At 46.3% G+C, this 26360-nt stretch overlaps 1 protein-coding gene across 1 annotated transcript; it reads left to right on the forward strand.

Annotated features, from left to right (window-relative positions):
- The first annotated feature begins 3066 nt into the window (after window positions 1-3066).
- TM4SF19 (transmembrane 4 L six family member 19) lies at window positions 3067-22939 on the forward strand. The gene is made up of 6 exons (XM_004465863.4): window positions 3067-3290; window positions 16579-16793; window positions 17207-17284; window positions 19368-19537; window positions 19777-19960; window positions 22348-22939. The coding sequence occupies exons 2-5, from the start codon at window positions 16614-16616 to the stop codon at window positions 19955-19957; spliced, it is 609 nt and encodes a 202-aa protein (XP_004465920.1). The 5' UTR covers window positions 3067-3290; window positions 16579-16613; the 3' UTR covers window positions 19958-19960; window positions 22348-22939.
- The last annotated feature ends 3421 nt before the right edge of the window (window positions 22940-26360 follow it).

The following is a 26360-nucleotide window of genomic DNA, read 5'->3' on the forward strand; positions in this document are numbered from 1 at the left end:
GGACACTTGATAAAGAATACAGGGGAGGATACACAGAGGAACAAAGAGAGCTCCATAGATATGGCAGGGGACAGAGCTTTGATCCTGGAGCCCTGGGGAGAGATGAGCCATTCACCTGATAGTTTAAAGCTTATCCTGTGAAGAGAACAGAGGTCCTAAGCATTATGCCAGCCTACAGCTGAGCTTAGAAGAAGCTGGGCTCAAGACCCGTTAGAAGTTGGAAGGAGAGGGAAACGGACTTTGGCCCAGTGGTTAGGGCGTCCGTCTACCATATGGGAGGTCCGCGGTTCAAGCCCCGGGCCTCCTTGACCCGTGTGGAGCTGGCCATGCGCAGCGCTGATGCGCGCAAGGAGTGCCATGCCACGCAAGGGTGTCCCCCGCGTGGGGGAGCCCCACGCGCAAGGAGTGCGCCCGTGAGGAGAGCCGCCCAGCGTGAAAAGAAAGAGCAGCCTGCCCAGGAATGGCACCGCCCACACTTTCCGTGCCGCTGATGACAACAGAAGCGGACAAAGAGACAAGATGCAGCAAACAGACACCAAGAACAGACAACCAGGGGAGGGGGGGAAATTAAATAAATAAATAAATCTTTAAAAAAAAAAAAAAAAAGAAGTTGGAAGGAGAGACCAGACATCACTTCAACATGTGGCAACTGCCTTTGGTGAGAAAACTAACCTTGAGTTGGACTCTTTAGGGCCTTGTAACTGTAAGCTTTTACCCCAAATAAATACCTTTTATAAAAACCAACAGATTTTTGGTACCTTGCATTAACCGCCACCCCCCCCCCCCTTGGCTAATACTGTTGGTCACTGTAACCCCTAAAATAATAAAAGTATCTACCACATCTGGAGATGTTCCTGAAGTAGATGGAGAGTTTTGCAGTTTCAGACTCTGCAGTAGCCGGCAATGGCTTGATATGGCCAGATTTACTATGGACACTGCCTCCAGACTGCCTCTGTTTCATGATGCCAAAGGACACTATGCACCAGGTCAGTGAAAGGCTTCTGTCTACCTTTCTAGCTTCTTTCTAGGATCAATGGTGCTGCTGCATGCTGGCTGTGTGAAGGACATACCAAGTGGAGCAATAATTACCAAAGTAATGTGAATCGAACTTAAACACAATTGACATTATGGCCTGCTCCCATGGAGAGACAACATGTATGATATTGTATACCTGGAACTTAGATCTATTAACTGCAGCTCAAAGAGGAACTTGTGCATTAACTAGTATCAAGTGTTGTACCTATATACTTTACAAATATGATATCTCTTCTATTCTAGATCATATGCAGAAGTACATTGAACATGTTAGAAGTCCTGATAAATTTAATTCATTTTCTAAGTAGCTAATGAAAGTGCCTCTAAGATAAAGGAATGGTTCTCTTAAGTACTGTCTTTATTTTCCTTGCAATGTGCCTGTCTTGTTGCCTATACTGTTTTTGTGAGTTTATGTTTAGGGCAGTACCTCTCCTCATACCTGTACTATCTGTCCTAGGCATAACCACTGCTGTGGGATTGGCAGTTTATACTAAACCCAGCAGGTCTACTACAAACTCTCCCGAGAGCTAACCAACAGCATAAAAGAACTCAAGGAAGAATGCTATCTCCCATGAACTTAGGGAGGATGCAGCCTCTGGAGGCACCTGGCCTTTCTCACTCTCATAGTCCAGTATGCCATGGTTGGCCCCTTTTGTGGCCCACTTACTACCACCTTCTTTAATCTTTTAGTAGGACCATGTGTCTTAAATGCTAACTAAGTTTATTTCTTCCAGAATTAATGTCTTCCAGAACAAGATATTAGTCATGTGGGATTTCATCCAGCTTCAACCATGGTGCGGGACCCATCTTCCCTCAACCTCAATAGAATAGCCAGAGGGTTTTACACCCTGTCAGGCAGGGACTATACCCCTAACCAGCAAAAAGCAGCTACAGAAGAATGACTATTGCCCTTCAGCTCCCTCTTTAAAAAAAGGGTGTAAACTCTCTGATGGGGGTGTTGAGACAGATTAGTATAGGGAAAGAGGGAAGGCAGCTAGGACCTGGCAGAGAACATTGCCATGAGACCCCACCTAGAAACCCCCTGTTACTAAGAACAAAGCTAGAAAGTCTCTACCTAGACCCTGGCCACGAGGTCCCATTTGGAAATCTTCTGGGTCAGTGGGAAGTCCAAGATAACTCCAAATAGGCTTCCCATGGTCCCCTGAGAGCCAACAAGTGGGGATCTTAAGGCAATCAATCAGAATGCAAAAGAGTACACACTATATGATTCCATTTTATTGAAAGTCAAAAACAGGTAAAAACTAATCAATGATGATAAAAGCCAAAATGAAAGTTAATGCTGGGCATGAGGATGATGATGGGAGGGGGCAAAGAGAGCCTTCTAGGGAGTGTAAAATGTCCTATGTTTTGATATATGTGGTGTTTACATGGGTGTATATAAAAAGTACATCAAGCTTTTATATTAATATGTGTGCATTTTACTGTGCATGTACATTACCTAATTTTTAAAAAATCAAATGCAATAGGAGCAAAGAGAAAGAAAGCTTTGAGTGAAGAAATCAGGGAAGACTTCCCTGTTTGATATTTGAAGTGGATCTTGAATAGAAGACTGTCAAAAGGGGGGTGGGGTGGGGTTCACAGGTCTTCTGTGCAAAGAGCACGACAAAATGCTCAGCAGTTTGGTGTAACTGTGGTCCAAGATGATGGTGGCCTGGAGCTTAACAAAAAATGCTAGAGGTTAGCGTAGGAACCAAGCAACACACCCAGTTAGCTAAGGACAAACAAGGTAGGATGATAAGGAACAAATGGTGGCTGCTCTGCTCAGCACTCTTTTTCCAAATATCCCAAATTCTACTAATAGTGAGACAGATAAATATGTGGGCAGCTGGTGTATGGGAAAGTGCTGGTGCCTGGGGAAGAACTGAGGGTGAGGTGTTTCTCACGGTTGCAGCCTCTGACTCATTCCATTTCAGCTCATAGGCCCATGCCTTTTGTTTCCTTCTTTAGGATCACATGAAAATGAGAAGAGGGTGGGTCATCAGGAAAGGGTTGTCTAGGGAGAGGAAGCTCCTTCAGTGGAGGCCTGTGGGCACACTAACTCCCACCCCGCCCCCAGGTGGCTTCTACATATACACAGAGCCTCCTTGAATCTCATGGAAAGAGTCCCGAGAGGAACCGTGGGTCAGGGCTGGCAGGAGTCCTAGCTGGAACTGCATGAGTGAAAGGTGCCTCTGAATAGGGAGCTCTTCTCCAGGATCTTTCTCTCCGTCCCTGATTCTTGCCACTGACTGCAGGTAAGCAAAGATGAAAGGGTCCAGTGTGGTATTATCTGGGGAGCAGTGTGGCCCAGGAGTTAAGAGCATAAACTTCCGACTCAAACAAACCCTGGCTCTACCACTTAGGAGCTATGTGACTTCAGGCATAATTCATCTATCTCCTCCTTGCTTTAGGCTCTCTGTCAACTTCAGACCTTTACCTAGACCTATAATACTTTTCTTTCCAGGCTTTGGCTGTCTAGTACCTTGTGGTAAGTCAAGCTTTAGATTAGATAGCACTTCCTCCAGGAAGCTTTACCTCATTCCTCCAGGACGGGATTAGTTGTTCCTCCTGGTGTCCTCTGTGTGCTTCCATTACATGTTAATTGAACACCTCTGCTTGGCACATATCACACTTCCTTATAATTGCTTATAGACTTGTTAGTGTCCCCAAAAGACTTTAAGTCCCTTAAGAAAAAAGACCATATATTAGTAACCTATGTATTCCCAACCCTTGTGCCAGTACCTGGCAGAGAGTGGTCTCTCAAATACGGCTGATGAAGGAATGAAAGAAAAGATTTGAATGATGTATGAGGCTGGTAGGCACACAGAACGTGCAGTCTCCATATGCTGTAACTGATCATTTATATTGTTGCCCAGGTATCTTGCCAATGATTTGTTCGCCCAGCTAGGATATTAGGTCAGAACAGGGCCTCCCCTAAAGTCTGGTTTTAGGGTTTTACCTCATGATCCTGCTTGTTCCTTTAGAAATGAAATTAGTCAACCTCTTTCCTAATCTACTGGCTCACATTTTTTTAAGCAATTTCTCAGAATGTTAATGGTTTTGGAAGCATTTCTCAAAAACTGTTGTGATTTCTAGGGGAGCAAAGTCAAGGGGAGGAAGTGAAATCCAAACTAAGCCATAAACCTCCTAGACAGAGAAGGGTAGCAAATGCTTATAGTATAAGCGTAGTGGGACAGCAAGGATTCTCTGAATTCCGCTTATCTAAAAGACCACACTCAAGTTCTTAGTTTTCCCTCTGCATGTCCCTTTTTTTTTTTTTTTTTTTAAGTTTCCCTTCTAAGACTCTTCCCTGATAAGGAAATTCTCCTATGGAAGAGATAGTCATGGGATTATTTTGGTGCTCTGTGTCTAGACAGGCTGTACTCATAGGCAGTTGAAAGGCATTCCCCAACAAATGTGTCTCCCTGCCCCCATGGTATGGAGTGCATGCTTGGAAGTCCAATCACATACCAGTCTTTAGCTTGGCCCCTGAAAAAACAACAGTTCTCTGGGATGGGGATGGGTTAAAGTCCTTACTTGCTAACGTCTTCGATTGGTTAATTTACCAACACAGAAACAGGTAATGAGAGCCTGCACTCAAGGACTGCAAAGTCTGGAGAGGGAGGCTGCCCAGATGCACACTTGTATGACAACAGGCCAGGGTAGAGTGTGGGCAAAACTGTTTGTCCATAGATGCTCTGCTCTTGATAGAAGGACAAGCTCCTTAGTTTGAGGAGAAAGTGGCCTGTGGGAGGAGGACTATTTCAGGAAAAGAGGCCTCCTGTGATAGGCCAGCTGTGAGGGAGTGGGGAAGAGTCCTGCCATCCCTCCTGATCTCTGAGCGCCACCCTCCCCTGCAGACCTCTTATATTCTTGGGATAAAGGCTGTCCCTTCTCAATCCTCCCTACCCCAAGGGAGATCTGAACTTCTTTTCAGCAGGGACAAGTTAGTTTTTGGGAGAATATGGCTTAGAGGGCAAACACCCTGTGGAGAGGGTACACAATGAAAATAACACATCACACTAAAATATGAGGAATTATGGCAGGAAGTTCCCTGTTGGTGTTGAAGGGAGGAGGAAGAGACAAATCTGACTCTGAGATTAGGGAAGTCAAGGTCACTATGGCAGTTTGATATGGTTATGAATTCCACAAATAGATATTGGATTATGTTTGTAATCTGGTCTGTACCTGGGTGTGATTGAGTTATGATTAGGGTTTTGATTGGGTCATGTCATTAGGGCGTTGAAGGGGTGGGGACTCACAGATAAAAGGCATGGCAAAGGACAGAGTTGAGGGTTTTTGATGTTGGAGTTTGATGCTGAAGGCTTAAGCTGGAGCCCCAGGAAGTAAGTACACAGGAAAGAGAAGCAAGACATGGGAAGAAGGGAACCCTAAACCCGAGAGAAGCAAGACCCTGGAAGGGAGGAACATAGGAAACCTGAACCCTCACAGGTGTTGGCAGCCATTTTGCTCTAATGTGTGAAAATAGACTTTGGTGAGGGAAATAGACTATGGCCTGGTGTCTGTAAACTCCTACCCCAAATAAATACCCTTTATGAAAACCAACTGATTTCTGGTATATTGCATCAGCACCCCTGTGGCTGACTAATACAGTCACCAAGGCTGTGGGGTGTTGCCGCCTTTCTCCACCCCTCCTCCCCTTCCAGCCCCGCCGTCCTTCCCGCCAGTCCCGCCCATATTGCCAACCCACAATCTGCCCTCTTCCCCAGTAACTGCTTACTTCAGGTCTATCCATCAGCTTCAGCCTGTCCACAGCCGCCCCTTAGCCAGCCCTCCCTTCATCACGCCCCTCCCTCTACCCAACCCTATATAGCTAAGTGTACTTCCGCAATAAAGCAGACCTGTTCTTGCGCTCAAGCGGTCTCCGTGGTTTTTCCCCAACCGCGCGTCCCCCACGCCTGGAGAACCGGTGCTCCCTCTTGGGGCACCCCCCGCCGGTGGTTCGGCAGGAGCAAGCCCCCCCGACTCTTGGGCCTGAGCGAGGACGAAACCCTCTCGCTCAGCTACAACTGGCGCCCAACGTGGCGGCTCCTCCCCCGGCCCCTCTCTGCTGCAGCTGCTGCTGTGATCGTTCTCCTCTCCAGGTAGGGACCCCTCGCCCGGACGAGCCCCAAGGGACCCCTCGCCGTTGTCCCGTCCCTATCCCGTCACGGGCGCCTCTTTGTCATTGTGTCAGGCGCCGCAAGTCAGGGCCCTCGCTGCCCTGCTCGATGCCAATGGAGTCCGCGTCTCCTTGCGGCAGCTCCAAAAGTACTGGGATCTCTTGCTCCCTTTTAATCCGTGGCTCGCCACCTGCCAACTCTGGAGCCCGGACACCTATTCGCGACTCATAGATCGAGTCACCTCCGCCATGGAGCACGAGAAACGCACCTTCCCAACAGGCCTCTTACCCGTTCTCGTTGCCATTCGCGCTTGTCTCCTTGGCACCCTGACCGAGGCCGTTTATGAAGCTTCTCCCAAACGGCCTCTAGACTGTGATCCCGATGAGTCCGCCGACACTGACTCTCTGTCTAACCAACTTGCTGCTGCTCTTGAGCGCGAACCTCCCCGCCCGAGCTCCCCGCAGCAGACAGAAAGCACTCCTGCCACTCCCCAAGATGGCGGACTTCCGCCTTCTTCCCCCACTTCTGCCCAAGATGGAGCGCATCCGGCTTCTTCTCCGCCAGTATCCTCCTCCTCCCGCCTCTACCCGCCTCTTCCTGCCCAGTCAGCATCCGGTTCAGGCCCGGAAACTGCAGGGTCGCCATCTTCCGCTAAACCGGAAGTGCCCCCCGTGCCATTTTGTCCGCCGCCGGATGTAGCTGCTCTGCCATCTTGGCCGGCGCCCGGAAGGGTCCTGCCGCCATTTTGTTGTCACCCGGAAGCCGCTAAGCCGCCATTTTCTCACCCGTGTTCCGCTTATCCCTTGCCGCCGCCGTATGGCAATAGCCCTTCACCTGCCTTGGCTGCTCCATCGGCCCCCGGTGCCACGCCTCCTCAAACCCCTCAGCTGTATCTGCTAAATCCGCACCCCACACTGCAGCGACCCCAAACTTGGCTACCCTTTACAGCGGAAGAGGTCAAGATCCTCCGCAAAGCTGTAAAGGAAGACGGGATTGGCAGCCCTTATGCACAGCAACTACTTGAGGAGTTAGGGACCCAACTCGTTCTCCCATATGACTGGATTGCACTAGCCCGTGCCATCCTGACGCCGGGTCAATTTATTGAATGGCGCACCCATTATCAAGCAGCTGTTGACCGGCAAATCGTGGCGAATGCCCAGGCCGGCGTCCTCGATCCCTCCGATGCATACACGGGCACCAACAATTATGCAAACCCTTGTTCTTATCTCGAAATTGACCCAGGGTTTTGGCACCGGGTAAAGGTCCTCGTCCAGCGGTCATTCTCTCTAGTTTCCACCAAGCAGCCCACCAAGCTCGCGCAGCTGCTTCAGGACTCCAATGAGACCTTCCCAGCATTTGTCGCCCGCATCCTGGAAGCTTGTCAGTGGAAAATTTCCAGCGAGGATGCCCAATTTGCGTTAGCCAAAGAGTTAGTCATTGACGGGTGCCTTGCGCCGTTCGGGGCCGTAATCCTTCCCATACGCAACACAGCTCTGCACGAATGGGTCCTTGCTTGCCGTGACGTCGACCCACAAGTCAAAACACTCACCGCTGCCTTTGCCTCTGCCATGGCTGTTTCATCCAGCCCCACTTCCATCTGCTTTCGGTGCGGCCAGCCCGGCCACTTCGTCCGCGAGTGCTCCCAGCCAGGCCCAGCGCCTCGCTCAGACCCGCCGATGCGACGGCCAAGGGGCCCTTCTACGCCGTGTCCGCGTTGTGGGAAAGGATATCACTGGGCCCGCGACTGCCGTGCCGCCCAAGGTTCCCAGCAGCCTTTAAACTTCCAGCGGGGCAGGCCTCAGCCCCACCCCCAAGAGGCCCCCAGAAAAATTCCCAAGCCATAATGTGGACAATGCCCATCACACGCCACCAGAAACCCTCATTAGAGCTTAAGATTAATGGGCAATGGCTTGATGGGCTTCTGGATTCTGGCACTGAAGTCTCCTGTGTTCCCTTCGAAATCGCCGCATTCAATCACTGGCCCCTCGAAACCGGCCCTCAAGTCATCGGCGCCACAGGAGCCGCTGCCTCCTGGAAAACATCCCAGCCTCTGCATTGGAGCGACCGAGAAGGCCACGAAGGCCAAATTCGTCCACTCGTCCTTTCGTCAGTCCAGACCATCTTATGGGGGAGAGATGTTCTCAGCCAGCTAAAGGCCCGAATCACCACAGAAGCCTTCTCAGCTGCGCTGCCCCCCCCCTTCTAGGGGCCACTGCTCCCATCTCAAAACCTGACCCTATCCCTCTGGAATGGGACACAGAGGAGCCCATCTGGGTCGAGCAGTGGCCCTTGCCAGCTCACAAATTGCAGGCTCTCTCTGCCCTCGTCAAAGAGCAGCTACAAGCAGGGCATATAGAGCTGTCCACTAGTCACTACAATTCACCGGTCTTTGTCATTAGCAAAAAGAACACCAGCAAATACCACCTTCTCCACGACCTCCGTGAGATCAACAAACATATTAAGCCTATGGGATCACCTCAGCCAGGATGCCCGCATCCCACCGCAGTCCCCCAGCATTTTCACGCGGCAACCATCGACATCAAGGACTGCTTTTTCTCTATTCCTCTTCACCCCCGGGACTGCCCGAGATTCGCGTTCACGGTTCCACGCATCAACAACCAAGGCGCAGCTCAGCGATTTCAGTGGCGAGTATTGCCTCAAGGCATGCGCAACAGCCCGACTATGTGCCAACTGTATGTCAACCATGCTGTTGAGCCGCTGCGCTCCAAGTTCAATCCGGAGCACACATACATTCTCCACTACATGGACGACCTCCTTTTAGCAGCGAGCTCCAGTGCGCTCCTCAATGATCTGCTCTCGGCAATAATAACAAACCTCTCCAGCCTCGGGCTTACTGTGCAGTCTGACAAAATAAACCTCCAGCCTCCTTTCCAATTTTTAGGCTTACATTTTCATCGGTTTATCCAGCCCACAAGCCCAAAAATCCACCTCTCTCCGAAGATGACATTAACTGAGCTCCAACAGCTCTGCGGGCAAATCAATTGGCTTCGCTCGGCGCTTCCCATCACAACAGCGCAAATGCAGCCTCTCTTCGAGCTTTTGCAGACAAGGGGCAGCCCTCCAACGGCGACCACTCGCAGCATCATCATCACTCCAGAGGCTCGAGAAGCCGTCCAACAAGTCAGCGCCGCCCTGCAACAGTGTCGCCTGGAGCGGTTCTCCCCCACCCTTCCAATCTTGGCTTTAGTTCTGCCAACGCCAATCACTCCCACAGGTCTCTTGTGGCAAGATGGCCCTCTCCTTTTTCTGCATACGTCAAAGAGCAAACTCCCGAAAATCTGCCCTTTTATAAGGGCCTGGATCACATTGGCCACTGACTTAGTACTTCTCTCCATACAAACATATGGCATCCAGCCACACACTATTGTTTGGCCTTTAGATGCCAAGGAAGTTACCTCCCTCATCATGAACAATGCCCAAATGCAGAGCCTGGTAGAGCTCTTACGCGGCTCCTTTGACAACCACTATCCTCATCACCGATTGCTGCAGGGAATGTCTCAATTGGCGTTTTCCAACCCGTTCCGGCCATTGCCCGCACGGAACCCAATCCCTTCAGCCATCACTGCCTTCACAGATGCCTCAAAAACGGCGTTTGCTGCCATCATATACACTCCTGAGAATCCTGAGCCACGGCAACTGCTGTTCGCAAATGACTCTTCTGTTCAAGTGGGTGAGCTTCTAGCTGTCGCTGCAGTCCTCAATCTCCACCCAGACCAGCCTCTCAACATCTTTACTGGCAGCCTATACACTCTTCAGGTGTGTCGCAGCCTCCCGCTTGCTACTTTCCTACCAGGTGACTCAAACATCGATCGGGTGCTTGCCTTTGTACAGCGACTGCTTGAGGCGAGGCAGCAGCCCTGGTTCATTGCTCATATCAGAAGCCATTCTGGCCTACCAGGACCGCTGGCTCTAGGGAATGACCTCGCTGATGCTTCTGTGTCCAGCCGCCAGGTAAACCTGGTCCTCCTACATGAAAACCCTGCCGACGGGCCGCGGCTTGGAGACTTTGTTAATCAAGCCAAGCTCCTGCATTCCCAATTCCACTTCTCCGCGCGGTCCATCCGGAAGCTCTTCCCAGACCTTCCCATTGAAACTTGCAAACACCTTGTGCGCGCGGGCCGGACTTGCGCGCCATTGTTGCCACTTGGGCCTTTGCAGCCTCAGGGTGTTAACCCCCGCGGCCTCCGCCCCAACTCAAGGTGGCAATTAGATGTCACTCATGTCAGCGCCTTTGGCCGCCTCAAATATCTTCATGTAGCAATTGACACCTTTTCGCATCTGTGCTATGCAGTCCCTCTTGCGGGAGAAAGTGCTAAATACTGCGTCCAGGCGCTTCGCCAAGCTATTTTGTTCATGGGAATTCCATGGGATCTCAAAACAGACAACGGACCAGCGTATCACAGTGCCGCCTTCGCCAGCTTTGTGCAGATGTATCACATCACACATCATTTTGGCATTCCATACAATCCACAGGGGCAAGGAATCGTCGAGCGCACTCACCAACAGCTCAAGCTACTTATTCAAAAAGAAAGGGCCTCTTCTCCCCCACAAGGCCCCAGCTGACGTCGTGATTGCCTGCCTCATTCATCACAATCTCCTAACCTTCGATGACCATGGACTCTCCCCCACCCATAAGCACTGGGGACCCATGTGGCAGCCCTCGCAAGTTCCCCTTGTCCATTGGAAAGACCCTGCCACAAATCGTTGGCAAGATCCAGCTCCCCTCCTAGCACAGGGGAGGGGCTTTGCTTGTGTCTTTCCAGAGTCTGAGCCGCAGCCGCTCTGGGTTCCTGGGCGCTGCATTCGGCCCGCCACTGACCCACTAGTTCCACCGAACGATCAGCACCCTATGCCTTCGGTGAGAGATAACATTGACAGTGGATATGGCCCAGAGGTTGCCCCGTTCACCCGGATCCAGCACTAGCCATCATCAAGATGCCGCACCGTCAGATGATGCCTCTACACAGCCTCGCAGCCGTTCTCTTCGTCCTGGCTTCCCTCGCTCTCCCAGCCGCTGCCAACCCGAGTCACCAGCCCTTCAATTGGACCCTCTCCCTCTGGCAACAAAAAAGGCTCCTCTCCTCGAACGTAACCGCCTCCGCCCCCTCTTTCACTACTGATGTCGCCAACCTCACTGGACGCACGAACCTTCCGTCTTATGAGTGGGGGGGGACACAACCCCGCTGCCACAGGTTTCTACATGTGCCCATCCTCCGCCAGAGGATGCCATGACCCAACGCACTATTACTGTCCTTCCTGGGGGTGCGAAACCATCGCCCACGGATGGTCCAGCGCCCCTAACAAAGACCCATACCTCACTCTCCAGCGTAATGCTACTCGATAGAACACCATCACACTCACAGCCAAAGACCCCAACTCCGACCTCTGGTTACGAGGCCGCATGTGGGGAGCCCGCCTGTATGCAGTAGGCTACGATTACAGCGCCATTATCACTATAAAAAAGGAGCCAATTCCCACACGTTCCACCCCAGTGGGCCCAAATCAGATTTTCAATCCTCCAAAGGCACAGCCCCCTTCTCTGCCCCGCTCCACCTCGCCCGCTCCTTCGCCCGGCACCCCCCTCGCCACTGCCTCCCTCAGCTCCCACAACCCCAAGCCTCGCTTACCCCCTACTCTGTACCCCAGCCCCCTCCCGTCGCCACCCTTTTAGGTCTCGCTGGAGCAGGCACGGGGATCGCCGCCCTTGCCCTCCGGCAGGCGGTCGATCAAGATATTACCTATCTCTCTCCTCCGGTACCTGCTCCCATTCCTAGGCTCCCTTATCATTATCCTCTTAGCCCTCACTGTGGGCCCCTGGGCCATCTACTCCAGACCGCACGCCTATAGCTTCTTGTCTTCCTCCCCTCACTTCTCCCCAACTGTTCCTCCCCCTCGGGCGGGGGGTCCGGGGACATCACGAGCCCGTTTCGCTGGCAAGGCTCGGCGCGCACCAGGCGCCGGCGTGCGCCAACCCTAATGGCGGGCACATGCGTCCTGGCCAGTTGCTATGTCGTCCGCTCACGGCCAGCCGGTCCTCGTGGTCTCCCCCCACCCCCGTCCTATTCCAGTACCCGTCCTTATAATCTCCTTTTCCTCCTCCTCATAATCCTTGTCTTTTGTTGCTGCGCACACCGAGTTATTCACACCCACAGTGCGCACCAAAACTTGTTGCCTCTATTTCCTTTTAAAAACAAAAGGAGCAATTGTTGCCGCCTTTCTCCACCCCTCCTCCCCTTCCAGCCCCCGCCGTCCTTCCTGCCAGTCCCGCCCATATTGCCAACCCACAATCTGCCCTCTTCCCCAGTAACTGCTTACCTCAGGTCTATCCATCAGCTTCAGCCTGTCCACAGCTGCCCCTTAGCCAGCCCTCCCTCCATCACGCCCCTCCCTCTACCCACCCCTATATAGCTAAGTGTACTTCCGCGATAAAGCAGACCTGTTCTTGCGCTCAAGCAGTCTCTCCGTGGTTTTTCCCCAACCGCGCGTCCCCCACGCCTGGAGAACCGGTGCTCCCTCTTGGGGCACCCCCCGCCGGTGGTTCGGCAGGAGCAAGCCCCCCCGACTCTTGGGCCTGAGCGAGGACGAAACCCTCTCGCTCAGCTACAGTGGGGCTGGGGAACAAGAGAGATGGGGCCAGGCATATGCTCAAACCAAGTGGTCTGCTCACTATGGTATCTGGCACTAGTCTCTTTACCCTAAGCTGCAGTCTGAATAAATCCAAAACATTAGGCAAATCAAGATTTTTAAAAATTTAGTTCATAAATTATAAAACTTTTTAAAAACAGTATAATAAAAACAAAATTTAGGATAGTTGTTCCTAGAAAAGAGGTCAGGAAAATGGTAGGATTAGAGAAGGGCACACCTGGGTGCATTGATGATATTAGTGGTAATGGCCTATTTTTTAAACTGGCTGTATTTACATGAGTGTTTAATAAACCCATAGAACTTATAAGTACAAATATATACAGTATGTTTAATTCTTTGCACTCTGAAGTATTTCATTATATGTGTGTGTGTCCATGTGCTCATGTATGGGGAGAGATCTTCTGATTGATATGTATATATTTTAGTTTGCTAAATGCTGCCCAAGCAATATACCAGAAATGGGTTGACTTTATAATAGGAATTCATTATGGTAAAGGCTTTCAGTTCTAAGACTGTGAAAATGTCCAAATCAAGGAATCATCAGAGATTCTTTCTGACCAAAATCAGCTACTGGCAAAACCTGAATTCATGCTGCATGGCAAGGCAACATGGTAGGGCTGCTCATCTCTTTCTGCTTTTTCCCTCCAAGCTCACAGTCACATGGCTCATCTCTCCTGTCCTCCAGGCCTCTCTCTTTGACCATTTCAGGGACCTCTTTCCATGCCTCTGTGCACAGCTAATTTCAGCCTCTGGCCTCTCTCTCAGCCTCTTGGGCTTGTTCTGTCTTTCTGTGATTACAGGTGGTCCTGGAGCCAGATAAAGGTAAAAATGGCAGCAGCTCTCTTTCTCTGTGTTTCTCTGTGTGTTTCTATGTGTGTTTCATGGTCCTGCAATCTAATCAAAAGCCCTTAACTGAAGTAATTTAATCAAAAGTGATCTAATCAAAAGATCCCTTAACTGAACACATGCACAGGAATAGAGGAACGGGTTAGCTTAAGAACTTAAGAACATAAGAACTTAAGAACATATATATATATATTTCTGATTATATGCCAAGCAGTGTGTCATAGGAAATGCCAAGGTTCTTGCTCTCAAGGAGCTCATGGACTTAAGGCGGTATGTATTAGTGAAAATGTAAAAGGGAGAAAGGGGCACAAGAAAAGGAGTGGAGGAGGGCTCTAGACATGACAGTTTAATTTTTAATCAGCTTTGTTAATGTATAACATACAATAAAATTCACCAATTTTAGGAATAGTCTGTTGAGTTCAAATACATAGAACATTTCTATGGCTTCAAAAAGTTTTCTTGTACCCTTATATTAATCCCCTGCCGCATGCACAGGCCTAGCTACTATAGATCTGCTGTCATTTTAGATTTGTCTTTTCTGGAATTTCATATAAACAGAATCATACATTGCATAGTCTTTTGTTTGCTACTTTCATTTAGCAAAATGCTTTGGAGATGAATCTTTGTGTGTGTGTGTTCAGTTGTATGGATATATCACAATTTACCTATTCATGTATTGATGAGCATTTGGGTTTTTTCTAATTTTTAGTTGATAAGAATAAAACTGCTATGAACATTCGCATATAGTCTTTGAGTAGACATATGTTTTCATTTGTCTTGGAAAAATACCTAGAAGTGAAACTACTGGATTGTTTGGTACGTGTATGTTTAATTTTATAAGACACTGCTAAGCTACTTTCCAAAGTAGCTGTGCTGTTTGTATAACCCCCAGTAATGTTTGAGATATCCAGTTGCTTCACATCCTTGGTATGGTCTGACTTTTAATTGTAACAATTCTAGTGGGTATGTAGTAGTAACTCATTGTATTTTAATTTGCATTTCCCTATGATTAATGACATTGAACACCTTTTCATGTTCTTAGTTGTCATCACACATCTTCTTTTGTGAGATGAAATGAAGTGTTTGTCCAAAGCTTTTGCCCATTTTAACCTAGTTTTTTGTCTTCTTATTACACAGTTTTTAAGAGTTTTAAAAAATATATTTTGGGTGTAAGTTCTCTGTAAGATATACATATTGTGAATATTTTCTTACTGGTGTCTTGCAAAGAGCAAATTTTAAATTTTGATGAAATCCAATTTACCATTTTTAATGGCTTATGCTTTTTTTTGTCTCTTATCTAAGAAGTGTTTGCCTAACCAGAGGTCCCAAAGGTTTCCTCTTCTGATTTCTTCTAGAAATTTAATCATGTTTAGATCTAGGATCTATTTCAACTTAATTTTTTTAATTTAAAGATTTATTTACTTCATTTATACATTTATTTATCTCCCTTACCCCTAGATAGTTCTCTTGTCTGTTTGCCCATTCTTTCCTCACCTTCTCCAGGAAGCACTGGGAACTGAACCCAGGACCTCCCACATGGAAGGGGAATACCCAATGACCTGAGCCATATCCACTCCCCATGGGCTGTAGCATATATGGCATCTGCTCGTTGTGGTGGGGTGCGGCATCTAGCTCTCACTGTAGCAGGTGCAGGTGTCTGCTTGTCCTCTTTAGGAGACACCAGACCCAAACTGGGACCTCCCTTGTTGTAGGTGGGTGCCCAATTGGTTGAGCCACCTCTACTTCCTTCCACTTTATTTTTGAATGAGGCGTGAGGTGATAGTCAAAATTCATTTGTTTTTGTTTTCCATATGGATTGTTCCAGCACCATTTGTTGAAGAGACTATCCTTTTTCCATGGATTTACCATCTTTTTAAAAACATTTGACAAAGTATGTGAGGGTCTATTTCTGAACTCTCTGTATTGTTCTGATGGTCTATGTGTTTTTCTTTATACCACTACTTCACTGTCTTGATTACTGTAGCTTTATAAGTCTTGGAATCATACATTGTGAGTTCTCTGACTTTGGTTTTCTTTTTCAAAAATTGTTTTAGCTAGACTAGATCTTTACATTTCCATATAAATTTAGATTCAGCTTGTCTATTTCTACAACAAACCCTGGAAAGATGTTGACTGGGATTGCACTGAATCTATGCATCAATTTGGGAAGAATTTACGTCTTAATGATACTGAGTCTTCCAATTCATGGATATGGTATATATCTCCATTTACTTAGGTCTTCTAAGTCTAAGACCTAAGTCTTGCATATATTTTGTTATATTTATCTTTCAGTATGTTATATTTTATGCTGTTGTAAGTGACATTATTTTTATTTCAATTTTCAGATTTGTCATTGCTCTTATTCTAAATACAATTGAATTGTTGTATATTAGTATTTTATCCCGTGACCTTGCTAAACTCACTGTAGATGCCTTAGGATTTTCTATATAGAATGACTGTGTACTCTGTGAATAATGACAATGTTACTTTTTCCTTTCAAAACTGTATGACTTTTGCTTCTTTTTTTTTTTTTTTCTTATTGCACTGGATATGACCCCCCTGTACATGTTGAATAGAAGGGGTAGAGTGGACATTATTATGGCACCTTTTAAAATTTTAAATTTCTTAACCAAGTAGAAATTATCATTGGCTATAATAAAGGTATAGGCAAAATATGATGAGGTGGGGCGTGTTTTGTGGGAGTAGGAGTTGGCAGAGAATTAAGCAATTAAACCCTATACATTGGAGGAAAGTTTATAAGGGACAGAGTTTTTAAGCAAGTTTCTTGGCTTTCCTTGATTTGACCTTTGGAAGTATAGTCTGTTACCCCAACTCCACCCTCTGCTACCGGAGGTTCCCCTATTCCATGTTTCCAGCAGCAGAGCTACCACAACTCTCCTTCCTTCAGTTCCAGGTTCCAGAACGCTGTCCTCTCCTTGTGTGATGACATGCTCACAGACCTGCTATCGCATCCTGGGACTGAGCCTGGGAACTGCAGCCCTGTTTGCTGTTGGGGCCAACATGGCACTCCTCTTTCCTAACTGGGATGTGACCTACCTGTTGAGGGGCCTCATTGGCAGGCATGCCATACTGGGCTCTGGGCTCTGGGGAGGAGGCCTCATGGTAAGTGTCTGGGTTCCCTGGGTGTGGATTACCGAAGAAAGGAGGGAGTATGGAGATGGTGAGGGAGGAGTTTTTGGATTTCCTGCAAAGAAGTTTGATCAGATAAGACGGTCTTAGATCCATAGAAGCTCCAAGGGATAGAGAACTATAGGAAGACTTGATAAGGGTTGCTGCATTTTAACTTAGCGACTAGGCAGGCTGGCTGTGAACATTTCTATCTGCAGAGTCAGATCAGGCTAGTCATCCAAATCTGGATCCTGACAGTCAAAAGTCAAACCCTCTGGGAAATACAGGACAATCAGGTCCCTGTGAGGAGTCTAACCACTCTGTTTCATCACCTGAATAAACCTCAGACTACAGCTAGAAACCTAAATTACCCAATTTCTGCTTAGTATTCTTCTCTCCTCCCACAGGTACTCACTGCAGCTACTCTCATCTCCTTGATGGGCTGGAGATATGGCTGCTTCAGTAAGAGTGGGCCCTGCCAAAATGTAAGCACCAGATTCCACTATTCTCATACCTGGAATGTTCCCACATTCCGTTACTTTAGAGGCATAGTAGTAAAGAATGAATTTCAGTCTTGGGGCTTGAAGTTAGGTCCTGACTGTGCTACTTAATAACTCTAGGTTTTTGGATAGGCTGCTTGAACTTTTTGAGCCTTGGTCTTCATCTATAAAATGGGAGTTAACAGGGTCAAGTTAAAGAAGTAAACCATAAACCTCTATACAAATGCAAGGAACTGTTATTATTTTTAGCCTATTGAGCAATGTGGACATGAGGTATGTACAGTGTAACCACAAATCATCCATAAAAATGACCTGGCTATTTTACTTCATTTTTTTCTTAGAGTTGGAAGATTTTCCAGAAATCACTAGTGGCTAGATTCTAGTCCAACCTCTCCAGTTTACAGATAATGAAACAAGTCCAGAATAAATTTGCATTTTGTTAATTACAGCATCTATATAAATTTGAAAAATCTCAGTACATCTATGTATAAATGTATTGTTTATTCATATTTGTGAACCCCTTAAAGTAACTCTGCAGCCTCCTCTGATATCTGCAGCCCTCATATCAGGAACCCCACTGACTCAGAGTTGTATGTTAAAGAATGAAATCTAAACATCCATGCATTGCATTCATTATCTGTTCTCATTCATGTCTGGTTTATCCCTAGGCAGGTGGTTCTCAAACTTTAGTGTGCATCAGAATCCCCTGGGAATTTTGTTAAAACAAATTGCTGGGCCCCACCCCCAGAGTTTCTGATGCAGTAGGTCTGGGACAAAGCCTGATAATTTGCTTTTCTAACAAGTTACCTGGCCAATTTTGAGAACCACTGCCATGGGCTTAAGGCAGACTAATTCAACTTGAATCTTTTAACTTAGTGTCAAAACTTACTATTCACCTTTCTTTGGTCCCTCCCAAGCTTCACACAAGCTTGACATCAGTGGGAATATGACTCTATGATTCTATATAAAACAATACACATATTATATTCCAAGTATGGAAGCAAATTAGAATCCTGCCAAGGAAACATACCTACTGTTAAATCTTTTTTTTTTTTTTGGCCAGTGGGAGGGGTAGTGAGAAGCACAGGCTAGGAACCAAAGGAACTCTTTTTTTTTTTTTTTACATTATGACACAGTCAATATTTATTTTATCAATGCAATGACTACACCATTGTGGAGTGCAGCACATAGGCATCCCATATATATATGTATGTATGTGATACCTACAATATCAAGATTTTTTTTTTTACTTTTTTGTCTTTTTTAAAAAAATACATAGATCACATAAAATGTTACATTAAAAAATATAAGAGGTTCCCATATACCCTACTCCTTACTGCCGCCCCCCCTCCCGCTACTCCTCCCACCCAAAGGAACCCTTGATTAGAAAAATACAATTACAGACTGGAGTCATTTCAGAGTTTGTAATTTTCCTTCCTTCTTCGTCCCTCCTTTCTACCCCTCTCTTTCTCTCCCTCCCTCCCTTTCTGCCTTCCTATCTTCCTTCTTTTCTTTCATTTTCTTTTATCCTTCCTCTCTCTGTCCTTCGTTCCCTCCCTCTCTTCCTTCCTTCCTATGTTGTTTCTTTCTCTCTTTCTATTTGAAAAAGAGAGGAATCAGGGGATAGGAATTTATAACTTTTGAAAATACAAATTTTCCTTTGAAGAGTCAGAGGTGGGCTTATGATAACCAGTCTGACCCTTTAACCCAGAGACTGAATTCTGAGTGTAAAGTGAAGTCTGAGTTTAAAGATTTTTTAATGCCAACCTGCCTAAGAAATTCAGGAGAGCCTGCTGAGTCAGGAAGATTCAGGTCCAAGTGCCCATGTTTCTCTTTCCTCAGTCCTTTCTCTCTCACTCCATCCTGGCTTTACCCAGTGACCCCTCATCAGCTCCCCACCACCACTACCTTGGTTATGCTTTAAAGGAGGTGCCATGTGTAGAATTATCCCCCTGGGATAGGATGGGAGAAAGCCTTAGCACTAGAGAAGTTATACATTCAGATTGCCCTGCAAGTCACCTAGTGTCCATCTCATCTCAGGCACATGATTTCTTCCCTCCCTCTGCAGATGCTTATTTCTCTGTTGTCAAGTGGCCTCGCTTTGCTTGGAGCCTTGATTTGCTTTATCACTTCTGGAGTAGCCCTGAAAGATGGTCCTTTTTGCATGTTCGATGTCTCATCCTTCAATCAGACACAAGCTTGGAAGTATGGTTATCCATTCAAAGACATTTATAGCAGGTAAATGAATAGACACTTGGATTTGTGATCTTTTTAGAGATAGAAAAGAGAGAAAGAAACACACAGATAGACTATAGCCTCCTCGGGATTGTGCACTCTAGCATTTTGTTCCTCTGATGCTCAGAAAATTGTTAGTGCAATGATACTCAGGAGTCACTCTCAAGAGTCTAGTCCTGGGATTGCTTGTTTGGCTTTTCTTACTTATCCCCAGGCCCTGGTCTCCTTATCTTTTGGGACAGGAATTATTTGCATGACCATTCACTCTGGAACTCTGTGTGCCTGGAGCCCCCTAAAGCTGTTATTTGGCACGTGTCCTTCTTCTCTGTTCTTCTGTGCATCAGCCTCCTGCAGATTCTCCTGGTGGCCATTAATTTCATCAACAGCTTCCTGGGCCTTTTCTGCAGCCTCTGTGTAACATGATAGGTAACTCCTTATATGTATGTGTGTTTTCATCATAAGCTGCAAGTAGTGGGTATACATTATAAACAAACTATAGAAATAAAAATAATGCCTGCATAAAGATTGAACGGTAGAATGCATTTTAAATCACATTGTAAACTGCAAGATGATATACTAATGGATTAAGTAGTAGAAGAGTGGATGTAGCTCAGTGGTTTAGCACCTGGTGCCCATGTATGAGGTCCTGGGTTCAATCCCCAGTATCTTCTTAAAAAAAAAGTTTAAGATCATGTCTAATGTATTAAGTAGTAGTATTGCATAGAAACTTACAGCCCATAAAATACCTTCCAGTCATGATCTCATTTCCGCCTCTCAACAATCCCATAAAATTGGCAAAGTGTTATACGGATAGAGAAATCGATGCCCTAGAGGATAACAAACTTGCTGCCCAAGGGCACGCACCTAGTCAAGGTAAGGCCAGTGCCCAACTCCCTATCTTTTTTAAAATTTTTTTACATAAATTAACCCATTTATTATAGGCTAGAGGTGGTCCAAATTGTGGTGCTTCTACTGGTCTTTCAATTCTTTCAGTCTCCTGATGGCAGACTTTACTGTGACTGCAGAGGTGGTGTTGTAGGTCCAGGCACCACCAACTACTGTTTTCATGAGGAACCTCAATGCCATATCCCCACAGCCTTTCTCTTCATTTTAGCCTTGCCACAGAAAGAGCAAGTGTGCTTGGCATGCTGGCTGATTTCAATTTTCTTCACCATTTTCCATAATGGGTTCCATATTTACCAACAATTCTGACCTTCTTGGTGCATTTTGCCGTGTTGCCGTGAACCAACTCTGAGCCCAGAGAGCCCAAAACCCTATCTTGGGAATTCAAGTCCTTCAGTGCTCTGGTTTATTACTGTTCAGTGCCGTTCAACAAATATCTACTGAGCACCCATGATGTGCCCGGCACTGCCGTGCATGCTGTGGATCCCAGGAAGACTGACCACCACGTGATCCTGGCCCTTGGAATTTACCCTGCCCTTGAAGAGCTCATGACCAGGTTAGGGAGACAAATAGATCTACAGATAATTTGCATGTCTTATGGTAAGGGCTGGGTTAGATGAATATGGGATGCAATGAGAGCTCAGAGGAACAATAAACTTTCAAGAGAGGATGGATGAGAGCTCAGGGAAGGATTCATTTGTGTCTCACCTGATTCTTGAAAGAGCCCAGCAAAGAAGGGTTTTCCCAGCAGAGGAACTGCAGGCATAAAGGCATGGAGAGGAGACATGGTATGTGAGGACTGTTATGCCACAACTGCTTGTAAGGTGGGGCCTGGACAGCAAACGATTCTCCCTGTCTTTAGGACCTTTGATCCAGGGATATAGTGCTGGATGGTGAAAACAGTCAGAGATTGTGATGGAAGAGGTGCTGGCGGGGGAGGTTGATGGTTATGAAAGAGGAAGAAGCAGGCAGAAGCAACATGGGAAGCGCCAGGAAGGGGGGTCTGGGTAAGAGAAGAGGGAGTGGGCAGGTCCAGGAAATGAATTAGAGAAACATAAGCTCCAGGGCCACAAAGTGGACAAAGCCAGGAAGTGACTGTGGGGGTCCAGGTACTGTTCTACCCCCTCCTTGGTCCCCAGGACCACAGTTCCATCTTCCATTACAGCACTAGCCCTGGGCAGTGAGGAGCTGCTGAGACACAGGAAGTCTCTAGAACACAGTGGTTCCTCTGTTCCCAGGGTCAGGAGCATGGCAGAGGAACATGGTTCTGCCATGAGACAGTCAAACTAGCACAGCTTGTGGAGGTCAGGTCCCTCTAAACACCCTCTCACCCTTTCCTCCCTCGAGCTGCTGGCCTAACAGGCTTGCCCAGGATGGAGAAGGTGGACAGACAGAGCTGTCAGGACAGAAAAAGGCACAATCTCTTAAACTGGTAGGGAGTCCTAAAGTCCAGGCGCCACATTATATACCCATATACATTGTCCAGGAAGCACTGCCCACATCTGCCTTGCATTTCCATGTTGGCTAATCGAGTTTCAGGGTCACAGCTAGGATGTGCCAGATCCAAAGAAACTTCTGCTGGAAAAAAGTTACTGGCACCTCCACAAAATTAATGGAGGATTTAAACATAATTTATACCTCGTTTTGGGCATGTTAGGCACACACACACACTCCAGGTCCACAATTCCTATTCTGGCTCAGCCCTACTTTGATGGCTCAGCAAGACACCCAGGTGAGAGAGGTCCATCCTTACACCAGAAATAGTCACACTGGTGAGATGACTCTTTCATGCCTGAGCTTTCTTCATCCTTTGAGGAACCTCAGAACGATGTAATTGTAGAATCTGACAGGACTTCAAAGACAATGTTGTCAATCTCTGCCTCAGCTTGTCCCATTATTTTCTCTTTTAGATGCTGAGCATTTTGGATGGATCCTTCTACAATTACCTGCTGACAATCCCAGACTTTAAAGTGCACAAGTTCCAATTCTGAGGTGCAATCCCATTGGGTGAGGGGTACAATGTTCCTGTCTCCTAGAGATGCTCTTTTCACTAGAACAGCTCGCTCATCTTCCATCTTCACAATTCACTTTAGGGCCCCAGAAATGGGGGGAAGATAGAAAGGCCTTGTAGAGGTAATGGGGAGAAGACAGGAAGTTCTGCATTCATTCTACCATGGGCCCCAGGCCCTCCACACCTGGCTGTTGGCTGCCCTCTGTGAGATTCCAGAGGGCACCTGCATCTCCTTTCTTCTATCTATACCCCTAGACACCCTTCCACTTGGAATTGGCTGTCACCTGGGTTTTTTTCTGCCCAAACTAAATCTACGTCTGGCTCCTGGCTTTGCTTACAAATCAGGGTTTTGGGCAGAGGGACTGATGCTAATCTGTTTGTCAGGACAGTGCCAAGCAAATATTTTATTAAGAAGAAAAAGCTGTACCTTATGTTGCATGTCTCTTCTTGAGTGTTGCCATGGAATAAAGACAATATTTCCTTGTTTATAAGCCTGTTCAGAAAAAAGAAGGACTCATCTTTGAAATAGGTTGTCCATTCAGCTTTCTGTTTGGAGCTCAGGTGTTTGGAGCATGAAGGGCATTTCTCACAGATATAATGTTTAGCAAAGTGGTTCAGTACCCAGGGTTACCCTATGAAAGCTAATTTCACCAGAAGAAAGTTGGACTCCAGTACACCTTGCCACATACTGACCTCTTGTAAGGTCTGCTACCCTCCAGCAGCTGTGGCCTGGTTGTGGGAACTCCCCTTTCTTCCCTAATCTCACTCAGTTATTTTGCTTCCCTCCCTCCCTTCCCTCTCCCCTTATTGCTGTGCCTGTCAGGCAAAGCCCTCTCTACTCCCATCAGCCTAGTCAAAGTTAAAGGGTTGGCCATGACAGTATTGGCAACAGGGATGGGGAGGAGATGCCAATTGGCTGGTGTTTACCAAGCAAATGCACTCAGCAGGCAGAGTGCTGGGAACAGGGATTCAAGATACAAGAAGTTATAGACCCTGCTCACCCACAGGTACGTTCCAATGGCTCCTCCTTCCTCCATCCTTTTCTCAGAGGCCTGTCTCCTCCCCTCTGCTACTTCCAGAGGTCTTTCCAGATTTGCTGCCAGGGTCCTGGCTCTGTGGGAGGACCTGTACTAAAGCATCCAGCATAATATTATTTAGTAAAGAAGGGAGAAATGGGGAAAGGAGTTGGCTTCTCTCTTGAGAAGCAAATGAATCGTTGTTGATGTCCCTCTAAATCTGCTCACCACCAATGCCAAAATTAAGACAGTTGGGTTTTTTTCTCTATATGGTCCAAATGGGGAAAATCAATTTAAAGAAGGAAAGAGTGGGGCCAGTACTCTGGGGTAAACTCAGGGATAAGAGGCAAGCTTCCTTTTTAAAGAGAGAGGGCACTGGAGCACACACTCAAAACTTTCTCAAACTTTATGCTTATTTCCCCTTGTTTGTAACTTCTGTGTCGTCTTGCCATAAGAAGGAAATGCTGATGGCCTACTGTGTGCTGAGGAGTGTACTGTGGACCCTGTGCCCTTCTCTTTCTTCTCCTTCTGTCCCCTTCCATTTCCCCAACAATTCAGTCCAAAAGCCATTAGATGGGGCCAAAGCAAAGTAGGAGATGGATCCAGGAAAGAGTGTCCCAGAGCAGGGTCTTACCAGGGTTAGAAGGGCATTCATGCTGGGGCGGGCACAGGGCGATCCAGTGTGGGTCATCAGAGCCAAGTGGGGTGAGGAAGGCGTCCAGATCAGGGTCAACCAGGGTGGGGGGTCAATGCTTAAGAGAGTAGAGGAGGGTTTTCATGTGGGCAGCAGCAGCCATGGCCTAGAGAGGGAGTTGGAGCTCATATGTGGAGAGGAGGGCATCCGTATGGGGTGGGGGGAGTAGTGGCAGCAAGGGGAGATTGGTTACATACAAGGGGATCGATCAGATAAAGGGAACCAGGTTTCTCACTGTCAGAGAAGAAGGTTACAAGTATGGAATGCAAGAAAACTAGAATGAATCCTGTGCTGTTAGATTTGATTTGGAGGTATATATGTGGGTGTATGTATATATAAATATACATGTGCATGCATACATATGAATATAGATGTAAATGTGTATCTACACACACATCACAACACACAACCATTTATTCCCTAGATCTTGGTTTCTAAATATCAGTTTCCACTAACAGGAATCAGGGTTCCTTTATCTTGGAGAAATGGCTCATTCCAGGGCCAGGGCAGGAAAAATATAAGATGAGCCTGGAACATCTTGTGCCAGAAAATAAGGAAGTGTTCAAAGAATGATGAGTCCATTTCAAAAGGACAGAAAAGTCAGTCTGAAGGGGGTTCTCCTGGCCAAATCTGGGACAATGTTATTTACTGTGAACATCAAATGAATAATAGATTGTAACTTAGTATATAAAATGGGAATCCATGAGTCCATAATGATATAAATAAATTAATTGAAGGTTTAATGAGGAATAAGGTATTTACATAGGCACAAAATATCTCCACATAAAAATGCTCATTAATTTCAAAGAGAAAATGTATAACTTTACAATAGAGAAGCTTGACAGACACCATCTAAATCAAAGTTAGCATTACCAGTAATGGGACAAATCCATATTGTGAAGCACTTCATAGGCTGCAAGGAGAAGAACACAGCATCATTTCTGTGATAGTCCTGATAAAGATACATGTCTTTAATTATGATGATACATTAGAGAATTCCATGTAGAGGGACACTTCAACAAAATAACTGGCCTGAAATTTTCAACTGTGTTGAGGTTGTGAAAGTCAATGAAAGACGGAGAAAATGGATTGAAGGACTGAAGGAGACTGAAGGGATTCAACAACTCAGTGCAATGTATGCTCATGAACTGGGTCCTATTCTTATCAAACTATTGAGACACTTGGAGAACTCTGAATAGATCTGAGGATTAGATGGTAGTAATGCATGAGTGTTAATTTACTGATTTTGATGGTTTTATTTTTTGTTAAGTAGGCCTTTGCAAAAAATGTGTGACAGTATTGGGGGTGATGAACTTAGCAGTATATTCAAAAGTTTTGGGGAAAAAAGTTTTTGTACTAGGAATTTTTCTTGAAATTTGAAATTGTTTCATAATTTCAAAAAATTAAAAAGCAGGTTTTGCTTGCTGGGAAATTGCACGAGTGTACTAAGTTTTCCAGAGAAACAGGAGATTTTTTTTTTTAACAAATCGATTTTATTGATACATGTTAATAAAACATGCAATTCATCCAAAATGTACAATCAATGGTATTTGGTATAATCACATAGATGTGCATTCATCACTTCAATCATTATTAGAGCATTTTCATTATTTCAATAATAAAGAAGAAACAGAACAAGAATATTGTAGGGGTTTTAAACACACATACACACACACACAGAGTCATTAGAAGGAATTTGTTCAAGTGACTATTGGGGTGGGCAAGTCCAGATGTCACAGGACAGGCTGCAGGATGGAAACTCTAACAAAGGTGATGTTGAAGTCCTTACTCCAAATTTTCCAGGGAAGCTCCGTGCCTGGAAATTCCAGCAAGAGCCTATGGTTCAGTGGAGGCAGAAATTCTTCTGACCTCTGAAACCCTCAGTACTAGCTTTTAAAACCTCCATTCGAGGATGAGGAGAACCCTCACAGTAACAGGCAATATCTTTGGGGGCCATATCCTTAGTTGATTTTAGATACAATCAACTAATTATGATGCAAATTTTGCCCAGGAAATATCCTCATAGTAAAATGAAGGCCAAGGTTTGACAAAATAACTGGACACCGTAACCTCCCAGGCTGACACATGAAATTACCTACCACAGAGGGTTAAAAACTTAAACGTCACACAGGTTTTGTCAACAAATCTTAACTCTGTTTCATTTGTAAATACATTCACATGATTGTATAATTCAAGTATACA

This window comes from Dasypus novemcinctus, chromosome 4 (assembly GCF_030445035.2).
Source record: "Dasypus novemcinctus isolate mDasNov1 chromosome 4, mDasNov1.1.hap2, whole genome shotgun sequence".
Taxonomy (NCBI): Eukaryota; Metazoa; Chordata; class Mammalia; order Cingulata; family Dasypodidae; genus Dasypus; species Dasypus novemcinctus.

What these genes read in the sequence shown, in the direction of transcription:
- TM4SF19 (XM_004465863.4), top strand. Translation starts at nt 16,614, where the DNA reads ATGACATGCTCACAGACCTGCTATCGCATCCTGGGACTGAGCCTGGGA. An exon ending in AGAGTGGGCCCTGCCAAAAT is followed by an intron (nt 17,285 to 19,367) that starts GTAAGCACCAGA and finishes CTCCCTCTGCAG; the next exon opens with ATGCTTATTTCTCTGTTGTC. An exon ending in TTCAAAGACATTTATAGCAG is followed by an intron (nt 19,538 to 19,776) that starts GTAAATGAATAG and finishes CTTTTGGGACAG; the next exon opens with GAATTATTTGCATGACCATT.